General features: G+C 50.6%; 1 protein-coding gene across 2 annotated transcripts in view; it reads right to left on the bottom strand.

Moving 5' to 3' along the window:
• The window catches only part of cpx (synaptic transmission protein complexin), a 196,271-nt gene that overhangs the window by 3,453 nt on the left and 169,910 nt on the right, over window positions 1-22,908 (bottom strand). For both annotated transcript variants that reach the window (XM_017902697.1, XM_017902698.1), the window contains one exon: window positions 12,069-12,232. In XM_017902697.1, coding sequence (XP_017758186.1) covers window positions 12,069-12,232 — 164 coding nt within the window. The remainder of the gene's footprint in view (window positions 1-12,068; window positions 12,233-22,908) is intronic.

The raw sequence follows: 22,908 nt of genomic DNA, 5'->3' as shown, positions 1-22,908 counted from the left end.
AGCAGCAGCAGCAGCAACAGCAGCGCGCGCGCGTTCGTAATGGCTGGTGTAGTACCGTGTGGCACAGTGGCGTGGCAGGGTGGCGCGACGCGGCCCCGTGAAGCCGCGTGAAGGAGACAGATAGGTGGAGGATAAACGGCGGTCGTGCCTCACAACGATGTCAAATGTGATGCACTGATCCTGACGTTAATTAATGCCTGCCGACACGCGCGCTACGCTTTGCCGCGATGGGAACGTTCCCGGCGTCTCTGCTGATCGTCGGTGCTCGCGGCGTCCGCGTTTTTCTGCAACGACGTCTTTTAATTATCGGCTCCCACCCACGCGTTTCTCGCTCGTTGCTTAATTCTAGGACCCCCGGGGCAATCGCAGGGGCTACACACCGCTTTGCATAACTGCGACGCACTCGTCCGAATCGCGAGCAGAGATCTTCGAACGTTCTTTCGCCGCGAGCATGTACACCACGGTCCTCCGATTTGCGCGCTCGTGCGGGCTGGCTGCATCTATGTGTGTGTATGTGTGTGTGCGTCCTAGACGCGTCGCATCTGCAAGCCACGTCGCATTGCGACATTTTTACCCAGTGTACTTTTTAGCCGACGCTATTCTCCCCTTTTGCCCTCTCATCGGCCCTGCCAGTCATCGAAGATACCCGGAGAGACTATCGAGGACGCGGCTCGCGATGCATGATCTTGCGTAAAGTGCCGATCGATGTTCGCGAAGCCGCGCGTCTATATTTGCGGCGTTTGAACAGCGTTCGACGGTAACACGTGTCCGTAACGACGGCTAACTTTGTAAGTGTTACCGAGTGACCGAGTCCGTCAGTGTTGCCTAGCGATCTTGTTACGGCATTAGTATTCGCGCAGTTTCTGTCTCTCGCAATCAGCCTAATTGTCACGTGACGGTGCAAGCACGGTACAAGCATCGTTGGTTACGAAGCAAACGCAGCTATTTGTAAATTGTTCGTTGTTGGGTCCCGCGGGAGAGAGACATCGCGCTCCACGCGAATTTGCAGCAGCAGCAGCAGCAGCAGCGGTCGAAGATCAAAATCGGTCGCGTCCTCGTCGTCGCTGTGTACATACATACGCGTAAACGTACGGGCGATCGAGATCGATCGGTTTAATTAAATTGGCCGAAATTAGGATTTCTTTGCGCGGCCAGCTTGTCGCTGCCAGCCAGTGATTTCATGTCTGAAAGAATTTCCAGCGCAACGATATCGCGACGGCCCGATCGACTTTTGCAACTGGCCGAATCACCGGTGCGTGTTCAATTTCAATTTCTGCCGAATCATCGCTATTTTTCACGATCAGCGAATATTTCCGTCCGCGCAATTTTTACCGCGTGGAAACTCGAAAAATACGGCAGGGACAATAGGACGGGCAATAACGGCCAGCGCCGCGATGACATATTTCTTTCCTTTCGTTCCGAGAGAGCTTTAATTTTTATCCGTCCCAGCTGATAAACAATTTCGAATCGCCACGCAGTCTGCCTCGCTTACGATATTTGATTAATCAATTCGCTGTAATTAATGAAATTTAATTAAATTCGATGTACCAATTAAGCAAATTAATTTTCTAATTGCGCGTACGTGTCTGCAACTGTGGCTGCATTAAAATCTGCAATTTCGCGGTGCGCTTTCTACACGGCGCGAATTTATCGCCCGCTGCGTATATCGCACAGAGATCGGAAAAAGACGTTATAAACGCCGGTATCGCTTTGATCGCGAAATTATCAGTTCGTAACGTCGTAACGTGATACACTCGCGTGGTTAAATCGCCAGCCGAAAAGCGATTTGTCCGAAAGCGACGCAGTGACTACGCTTTTCCCCTGCATTTTAACACCCCTGTCACGTAGACGCGTTCTCTATGAAGGAATAACGCGCAGCTACCGATTTCTTCGCCCGATGATTTATCGCATTAACCGACACTTCGTAATATAAGTAGCCTTAACTTGGTTGGACGTGCGCATCCTTAAGTACTTTCACGATGGTCCGTTGAACGTCTTAAAAGGAGTCAGCCTGACTCTATTAGGAAGTCGCCATATTGAATGCAGGGACTCCCTACTAGAGTCAATTTGACCCCAGTTAAGTTCAATCTTCTCTCTTCGCTTTTCCTGAGGTCGTGGCTGCCTTCTCGTCCCTTTCTTTCTTCCTCTCGACCTCGTCCGGGTTGCGGCTCGTTGTTCTTACATTGTCAGACGTCTTGTTCCTCGTCTTTACTTTTCCCCGCTTTTCCTCCTTTTTCCTCCCATTCCTCTCGTTCTTCTTCGTCAGCGTCACCTTTGACGCCCACCGGGCTATTCGTGCTAAACACGATATCGATCAGACGCCGGATTTTAATTATCCCGTCGAAACCTAATTAGCTCGACACGTAGTTCGTGTCTCGCTCGATCGAGCCTCTGTTCGGACCGATGTTTAAGCGTAAGTTACCGTGCAATCTACCGACGCTCGTGATCGATGCCTCGCTTGTGACAACTATTACGCCAGAGAGACGCCCTATCCCCGAACACGTTGGAATCCCTGCTTTCCGCTGTCTTAAATCTAACGCCGCAGAGTGACCGGCGTGCGCGTCGCCGCTTCGATTTATCCTAATCAGGCGAACTCGAGATCGAACGTGTATCCAAAAAATGACGGAGACGAGAAAGTAGGAGAAAAGCGCGCGGTCTGGCGGCTGATTTAAAACCGAGTTACCCCTGACTTTCCGTCAGTTTGATACGCAGCTATCCCCGTTCCTCGGTATTTCCATGCCATTTTATCGACACCAGTCAGTCTGCCGAAGAGACACATCGGAGGAGTTTCCGTGGGTCATGAATTTGTGAAATTGGAAAGCTGTCTGTTTCTCTTCTCCCCATTTTACACTTTCCTCCGTCGTTCTTTCTATCCTCTGTCCGTCCCAGCCCCCTGTGCTCATATTCCCGATTCGCGGACCTCTCTACGGAGAAAGACAACCGGCTTTCGAATATCGAGAACGTTGACGGGTTACGCGACGATATTCCGGCGTATTATTTCTTTCGCGATACGTGTGCCCGGTCCGTTTGAATTTCATAGCGACGCGACGTCGTGGCCGTCTCTCGTCTTCAGCTTTCCGGTTTATCGGCCGCGCGTATGGCCGACTCGTGTAACAGCGTATCGCGATGAAGCAACGAAGAGGGGAGAAGCGGAAGTAACGGAGGAGGTCGAGGAAACGCGTTAAATAAAGATCCTCATTGGTATTCATTAAGTTCATTAGCATCTTCCTCCGCCGATTATCTCCGTCTTTGATCCGTGTTTGCTAACGTCTCTACATTTGTTTACCAGCGTCAGGATTAACCGACTATGCTCGGCGCGAGATCCTCGTAGATACGTTTTATCTTCCGTTCCTCGTGCTATCGCGTTTTCTATTAACCGTGGCCCACGATACCGTGAATTTATCGGCGATACTTCAACGACAGGGCCGTTATGAAATTCAGCGAAATTTAGAAGGTACACGCGTGCCACCATCGCGAATCTATTTACATAGATAATACTATTCCTCTGCACCTGCTGGATATATTTATGCATCCATAACTCAGCTCGTTTATTTCATCGCACCTTCGCTCGAGTTCCCCGGGCCTCTGTTTAACCCATTTTTCATACCCGCTTCGCACGCGACCAGCATTATCGGTTACAACACGTTCGCTCTACGACGCTCGTCTTACTCGCGATTAGTTTAATCATCGAATCCCGCTTCTTCTCCGGACACTTTCCCATCGCTCGAATCCCAAATCATCTCGCGAACCCGCGAGTATCGCGATCACACACCGTTCGCCAATGCGATTTTCTTCGCCACCGGCGCGTGCAGGGTGCACTTCCGGTCGCGCTGCACGGGGATCGCGTGCTCGCGTGCCGCGAACGTTAAACCAGGTAGTTTCGCCGATTACGCTCCTATCGAAACGTAAAAAGGGCTCGTATCTGACCGGCTCGCGATTCGAAATCGTTCTATTCTCGGCGGAACTTTACCCGACGTAACGACCTCGTTCGTGACACGAATTACGAAATCCCTTACTATTTTCGGCCCGTCTTATTCGTAGCCTGGTTTCCCCCGTAACCCGATAAACCCGTACGAAGCTGACGCTGCGTATGTGGAGTATAGAACGTGCGATAAGTTCTACTCTTTCACGGCAAAGTCATCCACATCGGTGGACTACATCTCTAAATAGCGGCATAGTTTCAGTCCTAACCCTCGAGTACGGGAACCGAGCGTATTCTACATAGCGATCGATCAAGGTTTTTCCTCTCGTTCCTCCTTTCCGTTAATCGTCGAACACGGGGAGAGAAGGGTAAGAGCATGTGGAAGAGACGTATGTACGTTAAACAGGCCGTTTGTCGGGCGATGCAGCAGAAGCGAGCCGTTCGTTGGTACATCGGTTCCGGGCAGACGATACATCTGGTAGGAGAGATTCGATAAAGTACGTAATAAAATACAGCGACGCTGGAACGACGACGTCGATGGGGATTGGTCACGACAACGTGCAATAATGTCGTTCCTTCGACAATTTCTCGGAAAGAGCAGGAAGCCCGCTACGATGGAACAAAGTGCCGGAGATGGCACGGCAACGTCTTCTCCCGAGTCGGAAAACGAACGACGTTAGGACGATCGAGGAAAAAAGGCTGCCACCTTTTGTTTACGCGAACGCGGCAATTTTTCTTCCGAAAAACGCGCGACTCGCGTTTAATCGGGGTAGACGAGTTCGTCCGAAGACCCGTGTTTTCGTCTTTCCACCGGGAGCTATCGATCTCGCAGGGGGAAAACGGTACTGACATTTTTCCTCCATCGCGCTGCCAAAGATCGTGATATAGAGGCAGGTCTCTGCGACGATAAATCCCGAACGTATCATATTAGAACGCCCCCGTTCCGTATGGAAATTCCCATTTCACGCTGTCCGTTTTTTCGCCGAATTTACGTTCGTTCTAGACCCTCCTCGACTTGGTCGCCAGAGATCCGCCATTTCCGAAGCGTCCCGCGCGCCATCTCGGCCTGCGTCTACCTATCTCCGCGTTAAAAAATCGCCTCGGAAAATTGTTTATCTCTGATCGACTTGCATCGAGGAAAATTAGCATCGGCGCGTGCAACTATGCCGCTCGCGACCGCCGCGCGGAATAACGTAAATAAACATTCGCTGCATTTCCACCGAAATATCGGCCGCCGATGAGAATTTATACGCGCGCGCATATGTTGTAAAGTATTATCTCACTATGGACATGCTAATGCAGCGCGTTGCATCGGATACATTGTTTGTATAATAGCGCCGCAATTTATGAACATCAGCAACTACCGTTGAATACCGAAATCGTTTTATGTAATTTCACTTGCATCATTGCTACCGAACGGACCAAATGGTATTCTTTGAAAATTAACATGGTCCCTTCGAAGTTTGCATATTAATCGCTGCCGGTCGGTTATTGCTTGATTTAATAGATATCAACGGAGCGAAGTAGTCGGGGGCAGGATAGGGTATAAATTAGCAATTCCGAGAATTTTAAATGGCTGAAACGGCACGGAATTTTTTAATTAGAAAAAAGAAAAAAAGAAAAAAAAAGAGAGAGAAACGGGCAGACTAGCGCTCTATATCGAATGTCATTAATTCAGTGCGTAGGTCGCGTCCATTGTTTCATCGAGCCATTGAGACGGACGGATGTTGGTCCGTCGCCACTGCCTGCAGAATTTTTAATTAATTGTCCGGGTTAATTGAGACACAGAAGAGGGACTTAAAACGAGACGACATCCTCCGTAATGCAGGAGAATTGCTTATGAGAACTGGTGTAAACGAAATTAACGTTCAATTTACTACCGGCCATGTGTACCTACGGAAAAAGAAAACTTCTCCCGTATCTACTTTTCATAATTTCGTAAACAGCTTTCCCGCGTTAAAAAGCTTCTACTGCTAGCGGTTCTAGAGGGAAAAGTAAAAACCTATTTTTCGTAATTTCGAATTTTTGCAACGGGAAACGATACGCGTTCCTTGTCACTTTTATCCTTAAATTCCATCTTTATGGCATTTCGAGATTTCGAAACTTTTCCTTCTTTCCCTCGCACATATTTTCAGCGTTTCACCGTTCCCGTACGGGCCGTTCAATTTTCCGCGCGTTCCAACGCGAGCTTGCGATCCGAGTCGTGTCCTCCGTTCGATTTCCACAGCTTTTTTCGATTTTTTCCCGTTATCGTACGCGCGGGTTTCTATTCCGCGCGATCCAACTCGAGCTTGGAGACCAAAGTCGCGTCGTTCGTTTTGCCGCGAGAGCTTGCACGATTTTCCGAATGTTATTTCACGTATCACTCCTCGCAGTCCTGTCCTTTGTTCGATTCCCCGAGCCCCGGATCGCGAGCCGCGCGTATTTAATGGCTAATATAGGCGCCATATTTTATTACGGGGTATTTTTAATTATCCCGTATAGGATATTCCGAGAGCCTGAGGAGCTTTCGAAGGGTTCCGAAGCGGAATTTCTTAAGGGTCATATAACGAAATCTCTTCTTGATGATCATTAGCCAAGGCTCGTAATCGGATTTTCTTTGACCCTGTGGTGCCGACGCGATTACCGAAGAAAAGCTTCTTGCGGAATAGCTTCCGCTTAAGAATACATCTTTATTCTCAAGGGGATCACCGATGTTATTATATCTTGAGTTTTCCCGTTCATTGTTGGCGGAAGAGGTGGATAAGGTGGATCCTCGGAAAATATCGCAAAAAGACTTTCACGAAGGATTTCGATGTCTCGCCTAATGAAGTATCAATCTTTATTAATTCTGACTGAACGATCCTCGACGCGGCAGAGGACGGCGCGCGGAGGCAGCGCGGCTGGGACCTATAAGCTAAGACGAGGATAACGTTCCTAGATTTTTATTTCTCGTCACGGGGGCTTTGATAGAACGCGATCCGGATTATTTATCGTGGAGATTGAAAAGTCTCGGCGGAATTTAAATTCGCGCGGCTAAACAGCTGGAGGTTGAAGAGCGCGGAAAGTGCGTTGGAAATCAGCGGGATCTCGACCCCGGTAACGAGATAGCCGGATGAGGTTCGGTTCCGTTTAACGAGGGGGTGATATTTCAGGAAGGAGACGATGCTCCCTACCTACATGCCGATGCAAAACGCTCGCAATTTTCGTAATCTGTACTTTCCGCTAAATTCCCTTCGCCGCTCTCTATGTCCGGCAAGAAACCACCCTCGCGATACGATTCCAATCGGGGAGAGAGAAAGAGAGAGAGAGAGAGTGAGAGAGAGAAGGAGAGTTTAATTTGTTATTATATTTTATAAATTATTATTACAATTTAATTTCGAATTTAATATCGAGTCGGGACACTTGATCGGTGTATAAAGATCGGAGCGTTTCGTTCGGTTAGCGCAATTATCGGGTCGGTTCTACCGAATGGCGGACATTTTTTCGCGTTTTTACGTCAAAAACAACTGCCCTATTAACTTTCGATTGTTTAGGGAGAATCGGGTATCGAATCGAACCGGTGATTTTCGAAGTGGCGCTATCTTGGTGCACGCGTTTATCGGCGGTAATTTTCCGAGCACTCGACGAACAAACGCGACGCCGAAAGATTTAATTGCGCGACGTCACGTCGATGATTCGAGAGTTATTCGTTTAATACGTACAATGCATATCGGGACACGTATTTTTCTCGATTATTCCGTAAGAGCCCTCGATTCCATCTGGGTCATGTCAGCGCCGCTGACTACATCCTGACAGGACAATACATCAGGATTGACAATAGTACGATTTCGCGTGACATCTGTTTGTCCTTTTCTACCTCTCCGCTCTTTGTCGAACCCCCTTTTTCATTCCGTCGTTTGTTTCGCGGTAAATCGGCCGTGTTGGAAAACTTTTCGAACAGTGGGTGCATTGTACGCTGCTTTCTGGCGAATGCCGTCCGAGAAATTATCCTCTCCTTCGATATCTGCCCCCTCTTTCTCTCTCTGCGTAATTCCGCGTAATGTCCCAAATCCTATTGCCCCGTTGTCCACGACCGGTGTAAAAACCACTTCCGACGAAGCAGGTTCATACAAAAATTCCGATATTTATTTCTCCTTTCGACAAAGCTCTGCTCACTTTTCGGCAGCGACAAAAACGGGAAGTAGAAAGAATCGAGTTTGCTCCGGCGGGACAGAAAGTTGCCAACAATGACCAGCTTTGTTACGCGTCCCGCGATAAACAATTCCGTTTCACCGTGTTCTCGTGAATGTTTCACGAGCCATCCGTCGCCTGGCCACGAAAAGTTGCCCGAACATTCGTCACTGAATACGGCAAGAGTCGCGAGCACTTCAAAGAGAGTTTTTCCGCGGTGCCACGGACCCGCTAAAAATACCGATGTCCTCTCTAAGGCGCTCCCAGTGCTCGCGCAAAGGAATTTTTAATTCGCGCCGCAACAACCTCGCACTCGCGTTTAGCCTCTTCGGTTCCGTTCGCGTTTCGTTCGGTACCGCGCGAGGCGGAATTACCTCGCGCTTGTTGCCGCTCGTTCGGTTTATACGGGTCCGCGATAAACAACGGCGTCGGTTTCGTGCCAGGCAAACGTACGCGCGTGTACATACGTGCACGTAAGCGCGGGACGCGTGGGCATATGCAGGTGCAGAAGAAGAACAGGCCGCGAACGTGACGGGCCATTCGGCGTACTCGCAGCGCGCCGCTTCGTAATCAAATTTGCATTTCGAGTCGGAGCCGTTCTTGCCCGAAGGCTCGCGTACGTGCAAACGAGTAACCGTCCGCCAGGAAACTCGCCCGTCTCGGACAATTTATCTTTTCGGTGACGTTTGCCGGATTAACGTCTCCTCGTCGCGCGGATAATTACGCCTCTCTTCGCCCCGCACCCGTCCCCCGCCGATCTTCCCTTATTTACGCGGTAATCGCGGAATCCACGCTCGAATTTTCCCCCTGGAAATTAACAAATTATTCCACCGCTTCCGACTGCGCCGCGTTGCTCCTCGCGGAAATGGCGGCAGTCGATCGCGAATATTCGCGAGCGTAGTTTTACGGGGGGGGAAAGAGAAACGCCGGGCGTGGCGTTTAGTAAAATAAACGCGTTAATCGCGGCCCGGTTTCGAAGATAACGGGCCCGCCGTGGTCGAACGTCGAAATGAACGGTGTTTTTCGCGCTGGTCGACAACGGGCACGGGATGGGCCGCCATTATCGCGCATTGTTCGCGATCGAAATTGTCCCGGGCACTTGGAAAAGTTTGCGCAACGGCGCGCAGCGGCGCGACGCGCAGCGTGAAAATAATCGCGCGTAGAGGAGATTATTCGTTAGTGTCATTATCGGGGGACGATTACGAAACCACGACCGACCGTGAACAATGGTACCCGTTGATCAAACGGTTACGTATCATCGACCAGTCACGACTAATTAGCGTGATTGCAGCCGATAAAATACGAGCGCGACCGCTCCACCCGTTCGAATTATGAAATCAGCTTCGTTAGATAATTGCTCTATTTCGTATTGACACGTTGAATTACGAAGGCACACCGAGCGGCCACGCTTTGTCCGGTGTTCAATTTAGAAGCTTTAGCTCGCGCATTACAGCTAATCGAGGGGGTAGGAGCATAAATCGGGCGCGATTCTTGGTAGCCCTCCGATTATCGACGAAAGTTTCAATTTCGTTGCACGCCGTGTTTGCATATTAGCATACGTGCTCGCGAACCGCCATTGAATCTATCGGTCGGCACGGCAGCTCGTGCGGCAATTCGCGTATAATGCGACAGCGGCACGTAACGATCCGACGGTCCGCCGAAGATCGTGGTTGAAATTAAAACGCATGGTCGACGGAGAGAACGCGATACCCGCCCCTGTAACGAATAGCCTGCACCGAGGCGTCCTTACACGCGAAAGCTTAAATACCCGAGCGGGAAAGATCGATCCTCGATGGCAATAATAAACAGCCCGCGAGAAACGGGCGCGCCAACGAGGCTTCATTTTTCACCCTGTGCGAGAGGATTGCGCGCGTCGCGACGCAGACGGCGGAGTAGCGAGGGTGAGATTCGCCGCAGCTGACGGGGGACATTATGGTTACGTGATAATCTTTCGAGGTGCGATTGGTTAGCGTTCGTGTAACGCGAGAACCTTTCGAGTCGGGGATGGCGACGGCGATGATTGCGACGACGACGACGACGACGACGATCGCGGTGGTGACGGAGGCGATAGTAAAATATTAGATTTCCCGGTGAACGAGCGTAAAGAGGCGGCGGTGGAATTAATTTCGTCGACGTCTGCTCGACTATGATATTACGAGATCCGTGATATAACCGAGAAGTCTATAAGCATTCTCGAAGAGACGAACGATATTCTTAGCGGTAATCGGGGGACAGAGAGAGCCGGCTAATACCGCTAGAAAGGGGATGAAATTCGTTGGAACGAATGGAGGTTGCGGTAGGTTTGAACGACGGCGTGGCGACGCCGGAAGCACGCAGACAACCGACAAATCCATCGGCAAACGAAGCCAGGTGTTCCCATTCCGGTAGGCATGGAAAGACGTCCTAAAGATATTCCGTGTAGCTCGTCGCGAAATGCGAGAATCCTTTGTCCTCGAAGAATGCGCGGGGTTCCTTCGTGGCCGGGATTCGCGAGCACAGCCCCGCGAGAATCGAAGGAAAATGAAACTCGTAATTGAAAATTTCCAGTTGCGACGGGAATACGGTCTCGTGGAACGCGGTCATTTCCTCCGCGATGTTTCCGAACTTTCGCAATGGCTTCTCTCGTTGAAATAACCGGTTCGAGGTTAATGGAAGGCTCGTAAACCGAAATCTTTCGCCGGAGTTTACCTCGACGACGCGCGTACCGGGGATGAACTAGAAAAATATCCGTTTTAACCTCCTCTTTTTCCAGTCAAGCTCTTTCCAATTTTCCGCCGTTTCACCGACTTCTCCCGTGAAGCCTGATTCGGCACACGCGCGTATCTTACGAGCTTCGATGCCGGACACACGCTCGCCTGCATTTGTAAATAAGCAACGGACTTTCGATCCGGCTCGTTTTATCTTTCGCACGGCTTTTACCCTTTCATTCGCTGCTCGTATCCCCAAAGAGGGCTGCTTTCTTTCGCGCTGTTAAAGGACGAAAACGCCGCGCGATCCCACTTTTCCCTCGCTTCTCGAACGTTTCGAGTTTGCCATCGAGGGCAGAGTATCGAGACCAGGAAAGAGAAACGTAGTTTCCTTTAACGAATAAGATCGCGTCTATAATCGGAACGTAGTTAAAGTTCGAACGAGCGGATTTTCGGAAGTCGTTGGGACCGAGTTGCCGAACAATTTCAAGTTTCTCCAAAGAACGAATTAACGTTTACGAAACTGTTGTTCGTTATATCGCGTGACGGAGAACCAGGACCGTAGTTTTGCCAGTTTATCGAAAGCCTTCGAATTCGCCGAGACAAACGGAATTAACGTCGCGACTCGAGGAATACTTCTTCGACGGTCCATTTTCCCTCTTAACCCCTTTCCGTGCTTTAACGAGTCTAACTCGTGACGAAGACTTTCGCCCAAACGCGAATATCACGTGCCAGACTCGTGAACAGAAAGTCGGCCCGAAAGATCGCTTTCTGAATCACGCATTTCTCACAGTCTCACCCTCGGTAGTCGCGTACCCTAAACACTCGTTTTGTTCTTCACTTGCATTCGATACTGCCATAAATATCCCGTTCATACGATCCTTGCACGCGGTCACTCGTCCTCCCGCACGCAGTCCAGGTGACACTCTGAACACTGGGTCTGAACCTTAACCACTTGCGCTGGCAAGAAATTCACAGATGTACACCACGTCGTTGTAAATTCTGCGACAAAAGCATTACGACGTACGTAACACGTTTTTTCAGCCCAAGTGGCCAGGCTGCTGTTTATTGTCCATCATCAGGACAGGTAGGTAGGCTCGAGTGTGCATTCACTTTCAAACTCTAATATTTTCACGTAAATACATTTCGGCTCGATCATTTTCGAGCATCAGTCTGGCCTGTTTACCGCGCGTTGAAGCGTACCGTTTGGGCCCGGATTTCATGGGGGGAAGGGGTTGAAATGGCCCGCTACGCGTAGATCGATGCGCGACGAAGGGAAAGCGGATAAAAGAGGCGTTGTCTCTTACCTTGTCCCTGATTTCCTGTCGCATCTTCTCCCGTTCCTCTTCCATTTTGCGGTGCTTCTCCTTCCTTCGCTCTTCAGCTTCCCTGATGGCTTCTTGCCTTTCTCTTTCGGCTTCCTCTTCCTTCTCCTTGTCATCTTCGTCTCCGCCTTCGCCACCAACAGCTCCTGCGAAACAAAACAGACCACGCGTATGTATAATCGCCCTTTCTCCATTTTACCCCACCGCTTTTACCTTTCTTTTCTTTTCAGCTTGATTAGCCCGCGCGATAATTGATAGTTGCGGGATGATTAAACCTACCCCCGGTGTTAAAAACTTCCCGGTGCTTTGTCCGCGTTTAGTTCCCGTTCCTTCCATTTACGTTATGCTCGGTGTACAAACCACCGGGATAATAGACGACGGGAAACTAGCGGTTTACCCTTGGGAGCAAACATTGTAAATCAGTCTGATAGCTGCGACGCTATTCCCTTCGAGTTTATAAACCATCGCTATGGAGGCGTGTACGTCAAGTTCCCGGTGAAAATTATTTCGCTATAGGGGCGGGGGGCGGGGGGAGTCCCTTAGATCGATGGTTATGACGGATGGGATAGTTTCTTCTTTGCGAATTTTCGTCAAACGACTACTTTTCCTCCCGTTTGCACCCCCGCTATTCGCGCAAAGGCTCGCCGCGAGCGATTCCAACGGTTCCAGCGAATCGGCCAAGATAACGGGAGATGGAGTAAAAATCGGATTCCGACTTTGTCGAAGGAGAGACGCGAGGGAAAAATATCGAGTTATCGGCGTGGAGAGAACGGTCTGGAATTTTGGAAGTTCCCTTGGATTAATTCGATTTCCTTCAGCTCCCTCGCGGAACGAAGACGAACTCCATTTCGGAGGTACTTATGATCGAATTCACCTTCGGCTTGATAACCGAAGTGGAAAAAGAGGAAGGAATAAATCGGTCGCGTTCACCGAGAGCCCGTGATGGAAATATCAGAGCTTCGGCGGTCTTAACGAAGTTTTATTAGTTTACCGAAAGATTAAGCGGATTCGCAGAGAGTTCCTTGCCTATTACTCGTGCAACGAGTCCCAACGAGGGGAGTCCTCCGCGAGCATTCTCGAGGAAAAATCGTGTTTACAGCGGAAACACATCCGGCCATTCGTTTTTCCACGGAACGCGATACCCTCGTGCTCTCCGGCGTACGTAAAAATATGAAAGCTGTTTGCGAATCTGTTAGCCGGCTACTCTTAACTTTTCCCTCGTTCATCCTCGTCCCGGTTGCCAGAGAAATTAATGGCAAACAAAGGGAAATTTGTCTTCGGTAATGCTCTTTTCTTACACAAATACAGCCGGGTGTTTACGATCGCGAAAAAATGCTCGCTTGTCACGACGCGATCGTGCCAACGCCGATCCGTTTATCAACGTCTCGCGTCGCCATTGCGAAAAGTAGCCGGGAAAATTCAATCGTCCCGTTGGATTTTAAAACAGACAACGCTCCGGTCGTCTCGACGTTATTATCCGCTCGCGTGTCCGTCGTGCTTCACGCGAAATCTCCGTGGACGAGGCGTGTGACAGGCGCTGGCCGTGAATCGCTGTGGACGGGGTGGAATTTTCGCGAGTGACAATCGGTCGATTCGGTCTTTTTGCCCGTTTTCGCGATGCGTCGAGGAGGAAAAAATAGCCGGAATTGGCGCGATCGAGGAGAGATTTCGGCGAAACGTAAAACGTCGCGCGGGCTCGCTGATACGTAAAAATGGCACCGCTTCGAGCCGAGAACTGCAGCGTGTATAATGTTGGCAATATCGGGAAGGCAGACGGACCCCGGCTGAAGGGAAGCGAAAGGGATTCGTCTTTCCTGCTGTCTGCCGGAGAATGATGTGCCAGGACCTCCGGGCTCGAGGAAATTAATACTACTTCTGTCCCGGCGCCGTCTACCATTTTCCCTTTTCTTTACGTGCTATCTCGTCCCTTCTATTTGCACTGTTTCCCGCAGCACTGGTTTCCGCGAAGTGGAAAGGTACTTTGAAGTCCGAGCCAGAGACGACGTTCATTCTCTCCGTCCCTCTATCCCCTTCTGTTTTTATTCCTCGACCTCTCTGCCCGACACCTCTCTCGACTGCACTGCTCCCCATCTTCTCCGCCTCTTCGACCTTCCCTCTTTCTCGCCAACCCCGTAGACCAGCGCCGAATCTCGAAATTATCGTCGTTATCGTAATTTCGTTTGCCCGGCGTTGAAAAATCAGCTTATTCCGCGGATTATTCCGCTGGAAAGGATCCTCGGCCACTCCGAGGGGTTCGCTACTCGGAGGATGGCCGCATAATTGGCCGGTGCTCGGTATGTAATAACTCGCGTATCGTCGGCTCGTTTCGTTCCTTTTCCATTTTTACCCAAGTCCCGTACGCTGCTTTGCCGGATTAATTAATCACGCTGGTTGGTTTTTAACGCTACGCCACTTAATCGTCCCTCTCCGTTTAGCGGCTGCACGCCGAGTTTCTTTATCTTATCCCCTGGAACAGCGTACGCGGGTGCATTTACGTTATTACACGGCCCCGTCGCGCGCACTTTGTCTTATCTTTTGTTTGATCCGTTCCACCGGCGATGGCGATGGGGAACACGGCCCTTCGAAAAATTCGTTCCGCGAGGTGAAAATAAAATCCACTTATCTCTTTGTCCACTCGACCGTACGTCCGCTCGTTCATCCATCATACCGGGCTTTAATTAAATTTACTTATTTCACCCGACGCTGATCTCTGTCTATCCACTCGGCGGTGATCCTTCCATCTCGAATGCGACCTGGCCTAGTTTGTCCTGTCAAACACACGGTTCGACGGCTCGGAGATCAAACGAAGATGATAAAAATTTGCCGTGTCTCGCGATCGAGCTTTCATCCTCGCGCCTCGAACGCGTTCCATGGAGGAGGATATCCGAGCGATATCGTCCTTTTGCCTTGCAAATGTCTCCACCGTCCCGTGATCGTTTTTTCCTATTTTTTTTCCACTCGCATAGGTCTCGATCGCGTGTAACGATTATTCGTTGCGATCATCGAGTTATTCTCACCGGCGTGAATATAATCGCGGCGAACGCGCATCGGCCGTGAGACGATAAAAATGAAAGCTTTCCGGCGCCATCGTTTCGTCGGCTCGATTTACGAACGATGCCGCTCATCTACGCGTCGGAGCATCATCTCCTGGGTGCAATCGTACAACAAGAACGGCCGTAATAGCGAACGGGGACAATTGTCCCCGGTGCAAATGGAGCGACGAAGGAGGAACATTGTCATTTGCAGCGACATTTTCACGGATCCGTGTCGTTTCTCGTTTCGCGCCGCGGCCCAGAGATCACACCCCGTGAACGCGTCTACTCTCGTCTCGTCGATCGCGAAACTTTTTTCCCGTAGCTCGTTAATTTTCCTGCCAAAACGCCGGCAAAGATCCGATCGCGAGAATTCCGCGAATCTCGTTGCTCGCGTCGCGAAATAGGCGCGTGTAATTCCGAAGCGGGAACGAGGCGGGAACGAAGCGGGACGCGGAAGAGAAAACGAAAGGTGGAAATTCCAGCGTCAAGCTGCGCAATTTTTCATCGCGTGCATTCGCTGAAAAAATTCATTAATTCCCGCGACACGAATCGGGAGGTCGTCGGATGCACGGCGAAAACCAAAGTTCCGCTGCAGCGCGACGAAATTTCTCCTCCTTTTTTCCTTTCATTCCCCTTCCTTTTCGCCTTTTCTCGCTCGTCGCTGACTTTCTCGTCGAGGTTTCAATACCGGCGATGATTTAAAAGCGGCACGACGGAGTCATCCGCCAGTTTCTGGTCGATATTTCAGCCGGTGGAGGAACGAATCAACCCCCCGACGACCGTCCTTTTTCTTCCCGTGTCTTTGCATGTAGGCCAAGAGTCCGCTGCAGCTAGCTTTTTGTTCCCGCGAATCCACCACGCGGATCATTACGCGGAACGATGCAGTCGCTAAATCCGGCTTTCGAGACATTTTTTTCCACCCCTCCGCCAGTCCCCCGTAGGTGTCCTTAATGATTACACGCGCCTCTTTAAAGTCCGCGCACCCCCGGCCGCCACGACGGCCGCACGCGTTCCGCGCGATAATTAAAGTATTCCGCGGCCTGGCCTCGCGTTTCCTCCAATTAACGCCTATTTATTTATTACCGAATTACCGAGGCGTGCTCGGGGGTCGCGGTAATGGCAGCGTGACACGCGTACAACGTATTCCTCGAACGAGAGCCATCCTAAAAACGATTCCCGTGTTCTCGCCGCGGGTGAAACACGTTTCTTCCTTCTAGCGGCACGTTTAAGCGTCCCCCGAAGAGCTTTAATAAATCCGTGGAAACGACACTGGCGGCCCGTTCTAAATTAGAAACGTTCACGGTACGGATATTCAAACGAGAGGAGGGTGTATGGCCAGCGTGCCGAATAACGCGGTGTCTTTCGAAAAAGTGACCCAGTTCCTTTTTTAACCAAAAGTCACGGACGAACGACGCCGTTTCAACCCCTGGAATATAAACAAAAGACGAGGCAGATTTCGAGAAGGAGCAACCCCGACGTGGAAAATAGAAAATCCCGGCACGCGATTTTTCTCCTCGTCATTGTTTTTTCTCCGCCATCCAAACGACAACGGCGATATGCAAAGTCGGGACAAATTCAGCGGCGTTTCCGCTGCGAACGGGTGAAACGCGGAGAAAGGCCGGCGTATAAAGGGTGCAACGCAAAGGAAACAACGGCGGCCTCGATAGTCATTGGTAATCACCCACGTGCCGCGGTGGCATACAAACCAACGAAAAGCAATCTCCGACGTATCTATACCGCCATCCTTTCCCACCCTCTTTTTACCACCCTTTCTGTCCCTCGTTCTCTGCTCGATAGAAATTCCGTTTATCATCGATCCGCGCGAGCCACGGGGCTTTTCCTAATCAGCCGAGCAAGTCGCTTTACGACCGGTCTCTGCCAATTCCTCCAATCCACTGTCTTTCCGGCGACTTTTCATAACTCTTCTACCAACCTCGTTTCGTACCAGTCGTAAACGGCGCGACAAGAAAACGCGCTCCTCGCAATCCCGATAAACGAACGGGACGTGCCGGAATATCTTTCCGCGTGAATCGAGGGAGAACGTCGAAGTGGGGAATAAAGGAAGCGTTCGAAGAACCTTTCCTCTTCCTCCATCACCGAGTTATCCTACGCAAGAGAGAATCGTCCCGCGGAAAAAAGACTGTCCCCTTATCTGCATATTTGGCAGCGAAAAATCGCTGCAGGTGGGCGAATCGTTTCGTTTTCAAACGCCACTCTGCATATTTTTTCCCTCCCTCTTTTTCCCCCGTTCGACACGGTCGAGCCTGGAACACGCGGAGCGCGAAAAATTCAGTTGCATCGCGAAACTTTCGCCGGGTTGAAAAAGTTATTCCCGGACCCAGTGTCGTTCACACGGAGTCGGCCACCGGGCAACGAAAAATCCCGTTTTGCGGAGATTAATGCGAGCTTTTTGTTTCCCATCCTATGGCCTCGTAATTTTCCCCCTGCTTCGCCCCTTGGCCCTCGCTCGGCGTCGTCGGCGAAACGCAAAGGCGCTTCGAGCAGGATTTCGTCTTAATATCCCGGGACAAAGAAATTAACGAGCATTCCCCGGTTCATCGTTGCACAGCTTTCCGAGAGTCGGACGTGCCAACGGAATCGAATACCTGCGCGGGAATTTTGACGCGGGAGAAAAAAGCCGAGTTTTCAATTTTCTTCGTCCATCTTTTTTCTCCTTTTCCGAAGACGAGGCGAATTCTTTCTGTCCAGCTGGACGGCAGAAATGGCCGTGGAAGTAAGGTATGCGTGGGTTTCAACACTCTCGTCCGATAAAATGAAATTCTCCGACAATCGTCCGAGAATTTTATCGGCCATCGCCGGGAAGAAAGAGCATCGCAGGATCAGCGACAATGGGCCGGTCTAAGATATTTCGCGTATGCACCGTGTCAGGCGAATGGCAATGCGGAGTGTGGGAAAAAGTTGGCAGGTATCGCGTCGCGGACTGGGAAAGGTGTATCGGGCAATTATTTAGCAAGAGCGATTTTAATCACGCGATGCGGGGCACCGGGCGAAAAGAAGGAACGACATATTTCGCTAATAAAGATATTAAATTCGCTGTATGGGAATTCCATTCGTCCAATTAACGTTGCCGTATAATTAATAAATCGCGTCCATTCGCTTCAACCTATTTGTCTTTTAAATACCGTATTTGCGATCATTTTCCCCATTGAAGCGCAGTCAATTTCGAGGTTGGACTAATCAACGCTCAAATAATATTATCGCTAGATGCGCGGGGCGAAATTGGATTTCGTTCGTCCGATAGAGCCGATAACGCGTCGCTAGCTAAACGTCCCGGTCGAAGGTCGGAACGGAAAAATTCCTAATTCCGGTCCCCGGTCCGCCATATTTTTCGCGGCGTCGTGCTCGCCGTGGCCGGGGAAACGTTGCGAAGTGGGTCGGGATACGCATAAGCGCGGAAAATGATCAATCTCGAGGACAGGCCGAAAGAACGGGACTCGTGGAAAGCGGTAAGAGTAAATTACTGGCTTGCGGAACAATTCATCGTCGCCGGTCACGAAACGCGCGAGCGCGAAGAGAGGGTTGAGGCGAAAATGGGGATGGGGCACGGGGTTCGGATTTCGGAGAAGCAGCCAATTTCGCCGGCTACCAATCATTTTGGTAAATACATGAGAGGCTAGATGCTAATGAGGATAGGAATATATCGGGTAGTTTCGCAGTAGCACGTGCTAAATTACATTACACAAGTTGCGAACGGGTATCACTGCTTTAATGGATACACGCGAGTATTCTCTCCAGCATTAACCCACATCTCGCCTTTGTTTCCACGTTAGAACGATCCGAGCGTTGTTCCATTTCGAAGCCACGTGGCGCGAAATAAGTAAACGGAGGAGGATCGTCGCGTCATCCCTCGCGATTAATCGAATATCGCTCGAGAGGGTGTAAGAGCCGAGCTCGACTCCTTCGGACTCGTTCATAAGAGAATTTATTCTCGTTCGAACGATGTTAAACGACCCCTCGGATTTCGCGACTCTCCACCGATCTGCAGGGCCAGGTCTAGTTGAAATATATCACCCCATCGAAATGAACCGACATAAATGAAACGATATCGACATCTATCCGCGTGTCACGTTGATCTCTCCTTTCTTCTCCCTTGTCCGTCCTCTTCTCTATTTGCACCGGCAACGACTGATGCCCTTATTGGAAGTTGAACGAGCGCGAGTACCTTTTTTCCGCGAATAAATGAGAATCGGCCTGGCGTTGCACGGTGCGCAGCCGACGACGTATTCTAGCTCGATTAACGCAACAAAATTGATGAAATTTTCGTCCGGAGTTCGTCCGGAATAGGAACTTGTTTCCGTCTTCGATGACAATTTATCGGGCTCGCTTGGAATTGCGAAGAAGACGGATCTATGCAGGCGAGAATCGAATTTGCGATCGTAGTTTCGCACCAATTCCCGGCCCTAAGTCGGCCCTCTTCTCTTCGCCACTTCTCCGCGGATCCGGCAGCTCGAATTTGCCGGAAAATTCACTTGCCAGGCGAATAATCCTCTCTCGTTTTCTCGGTTCAACCGGTTTCCCGGCTAACCCTTAATCCAGCCGAAACAGGAATAGGAAAAGGGAGACGGAAAGGACCGATTGCTATCTTGCACCGGTGCCTGCGATTCCTTTGAAATCAGCGTAAACTTGTTTCCCAGTCAGGTGCAATATCTCCAGGCCGATGATTGGATAGCATATTGTTCGTCGTTGGAAACGAGGATTCGTCGTGTCTGTTTCCATCCTTCGTTCCCGCTTCGCTCGTGTCTCTGTCTCTTTTTATACTCGTTAGCCAACCTGTATCGGAATGACGCGGTTAAGTCTTGTAAAATCCAGTTAAAATGCAGATCCGATCAATGGATTCGGTAACGATGTCCACTCGGCCGAAATCGAAACGAGCTTTTCCCCCAACCAGATTTATGCACGCCTCGTTTTCGCCTGTGCCACCGACAACCGGAACGATCGCGCGTTCCAAACGAACACGCGTCGCAACGCTTGCACCCAGCTTCGCGTCTCATCAGCGAATCCGGGTTACTCGCTTCTCTCGCGGATTCTCCAACTTCGTTCCCAACTTCGTTTCGCAAGACTATGCGATAAGGTCGATAAGGTGAGTGACGAGCACGTAGCAGCGAGAGAGAGAGAGAGAGAGAGAGAGAGAGAGAGAGTGAGTTTGACGCGAGAGACGAGAATGGCGTGTGACAGGAACGAAAGAATATTGTATCCAACGGAGCAAAGTGCAATAGACCATCGAGAAATACACTCATTTAACGCGTTAACGCGTTAAACGCCGTGTCGGGCCTTGCGTACTTGGAGGGGTCCGCGTGACGGCTAACCGTGGCGGGTCCGCACGGCGGCTAACTGCGCTGTTCCGTTCACGCGTTAAACGTCATATCGGTCCCTAAGGACCGGTGCTAGACTTTCCGTTTACGCCGTGTCGGGCCTTGCGTACTTGGAGGGGTCCGCGTGACGGCTAACCGTGGCGGGTCCGCATGGCGACTAACTGCGCTGTTCCGTTTACGTCACGGCTAGCCGTCACGCGGACCCTTCCGGGCCGTACGGACCAGCCAGGCCTGAGCGGAAAGTCTAGCACCGGTCCCTAGGGACCGATATGGCGTTTAATATGTTAACCTAGCCCTCCCTTCTTCGCCCCTTACAGTTTCGTGAAGGAGGTGGAGGAATCTATTCTGAGCGTCTGTTGTACCCCGGACCCAACTGCAATTGCGTCCCTCTGCAATTGTCTTCTGCGATACCTACGCGTGGAATCGATTTTTAATTCTCTACCGATCGCGAGTCCAATCTTCGGGCAAACTTTCGTCGGTTAAATTCGATTTGCCTTGGACGTTCGTTACGACGGTGTACAGATGTCCCTAACGAGTGGTTCTCGTGCTGGGAAACGATATTCACGCGCATCGATTGCCTTCGCGAATCACCCCTTTATTCGACGACACGTTGCCACCGTTTCGTAGCAGCAGTTGCTTTCAATTTTAAAGTCGCGGACAATGCTGCGAGAATCGTTCGGAGTTTGGAATGGCCGGGAATTTATCAGCGGAACGATACCGAGGAAACTGTACCGCGGGATCGACTGGCTGGAATTTCCATTCGGTTTTCGCCGATGCGGACTCGTTAGTTTTTCCTTCCCGACACAACGCGACGCGATCAAAATGCGGATATTATGTTTTTCCCGCGGTGTGATCGGTTTTCGATCAGCAGAGGCTGCGGCCAAGTTTTTATCCTCCGCGTGGCGAGCTCGCACAGTCCGTGGAAGGATCGTGGAAAACTGCGCCTGCGAGTGGCAGATTTGCATCGAAATCGGATTTCGCGGCGAACGAAATCGGACTTGTCCCCCGAAATTTCCTTTCCCGCCGAATTACACGCCGTCCTCCATCTTGACGCCGCGTCTGCGACGTTGTTAGATAAGAAGCGAGGCCTTAAAAGGGGAAGGAATCGTCTCGCGATGCAAGGACAAATTGTCCAGACGTTTTTCTGTTCATGAATAAAACATCCGGCCCGTTGTCTGACGCTAATGCAAACGGATATCGAACTCGCTACCAGCAGGTTCGCAGGATCCACGACCCGTCCGGTTTCGACGCATCAATCTTATTAAGTAGATCGGTCCTCTCTTCTCTGACCCCTCTTTCCAACCTGCCCACCGATAAATTTACTATTGCGACAACGTATACCCAGTCCTATTGCCAAGTCCGTCGTCTTCTCCATCGCCATGCTGCCTCGTTTGCTTCTCGAATTCCTGATTCGCAGTGGAAACTACGTATACACGGTTCCCATCGCGAGAAGAGCTCCGGATAGTTACTGTTCGCGAAGTCAAATGTTGGAGCAGCTGTGTTTGCGGACACGGCGATGCGGGGGAATTCGATGGATCCGTGTTATCTCGTAATTAAGGTTAACGGTACCGGTGGAAATTCGGAGATCTCGGGCGACCCTGTGCTCGCGGGATTCTTTGGATCACCGGTATCGACCGGTCTGTTTTCTTCCGGCGGAAGAAGAAGGACAGCGAGGCGATAATCGGCGCAGGATTATCGCTGTCCATTGTCTTAAACGACTGGACCGATAATCGATAACTGGCCGAAGCGAATAATCTGACATTCACGTGACACGTTTACACGGTTACGTCTGGCCGGTAAGGGTATGGCTGCCATAAGCTCGAGTCAAGTAGTCTCGATTAAGCCACTTTGACATAATTAACCGCATCTCTAGAATTTGCTCTCGAACCGATCGATGTCGACCGCGTTCGATCCGACTCTCGGTTCTCGGTTCGAGAACAGATGGTTCGTTAATGTTCGCTTAATGGAATTCGCGTTTCTGTTTACCCGTTACGCGATCAGGATACTCATGTTAATCGCGCAAACGTATAGATACGTCATTTCCACGCGAAGCTACCTCGATCGCGGGGGCACTCGTTTCTCGGACAAAAATCTGGGGACAACGGTCGTCGAACACTTGGTTTTAGACTGGTGGACGAGTAAGCACTTAATAACGACCTCGTCGAATCGTTCGGAGCAATTTCCGGTTATTCCCGCGGAAAAGATCGGGAGGGCCTGGTTAGGGCTCACGCAAATGACAGAAAGGCTATCTAGGGATTCTTCAGTCGATTGTTTCATATCACAGGATGTGTGAAATTCACCGACACTGGCCAGAAGTTGTCGAATCTTCCAACTCTCCAACTGGATGGCTAATATCGAAGTTCTCTCGAGGCTAACCCCTTCGCCTATAACATCGTGCGAGACTCGTGGTGGGGTATCGGACCAAACACGCGTATCACGGATGAGACACGTGAT

The sequence above is a fragment of the Eufriesea mexicana genome, unplaced genomic scaffold (assembly GCF_001483705.2).
Source record: "Eufriesea mexicana isolate 0111107269 unplaced genomic scaffold, ASM148370v2 scaffold1837, whole genome shotgun sequence".
Lineage (NCBI taxonomy): Eukaryota > Metazoa > Arthropoda > Insecta > Hymenoptera > Apidae > Eufriesea > Eufriesea mexicana.
The sequence above is the reverse complement of the archived record's forward strand: the minus strand, read 5'-3'. Positions and strand labels throughout refer to the sequence as shown.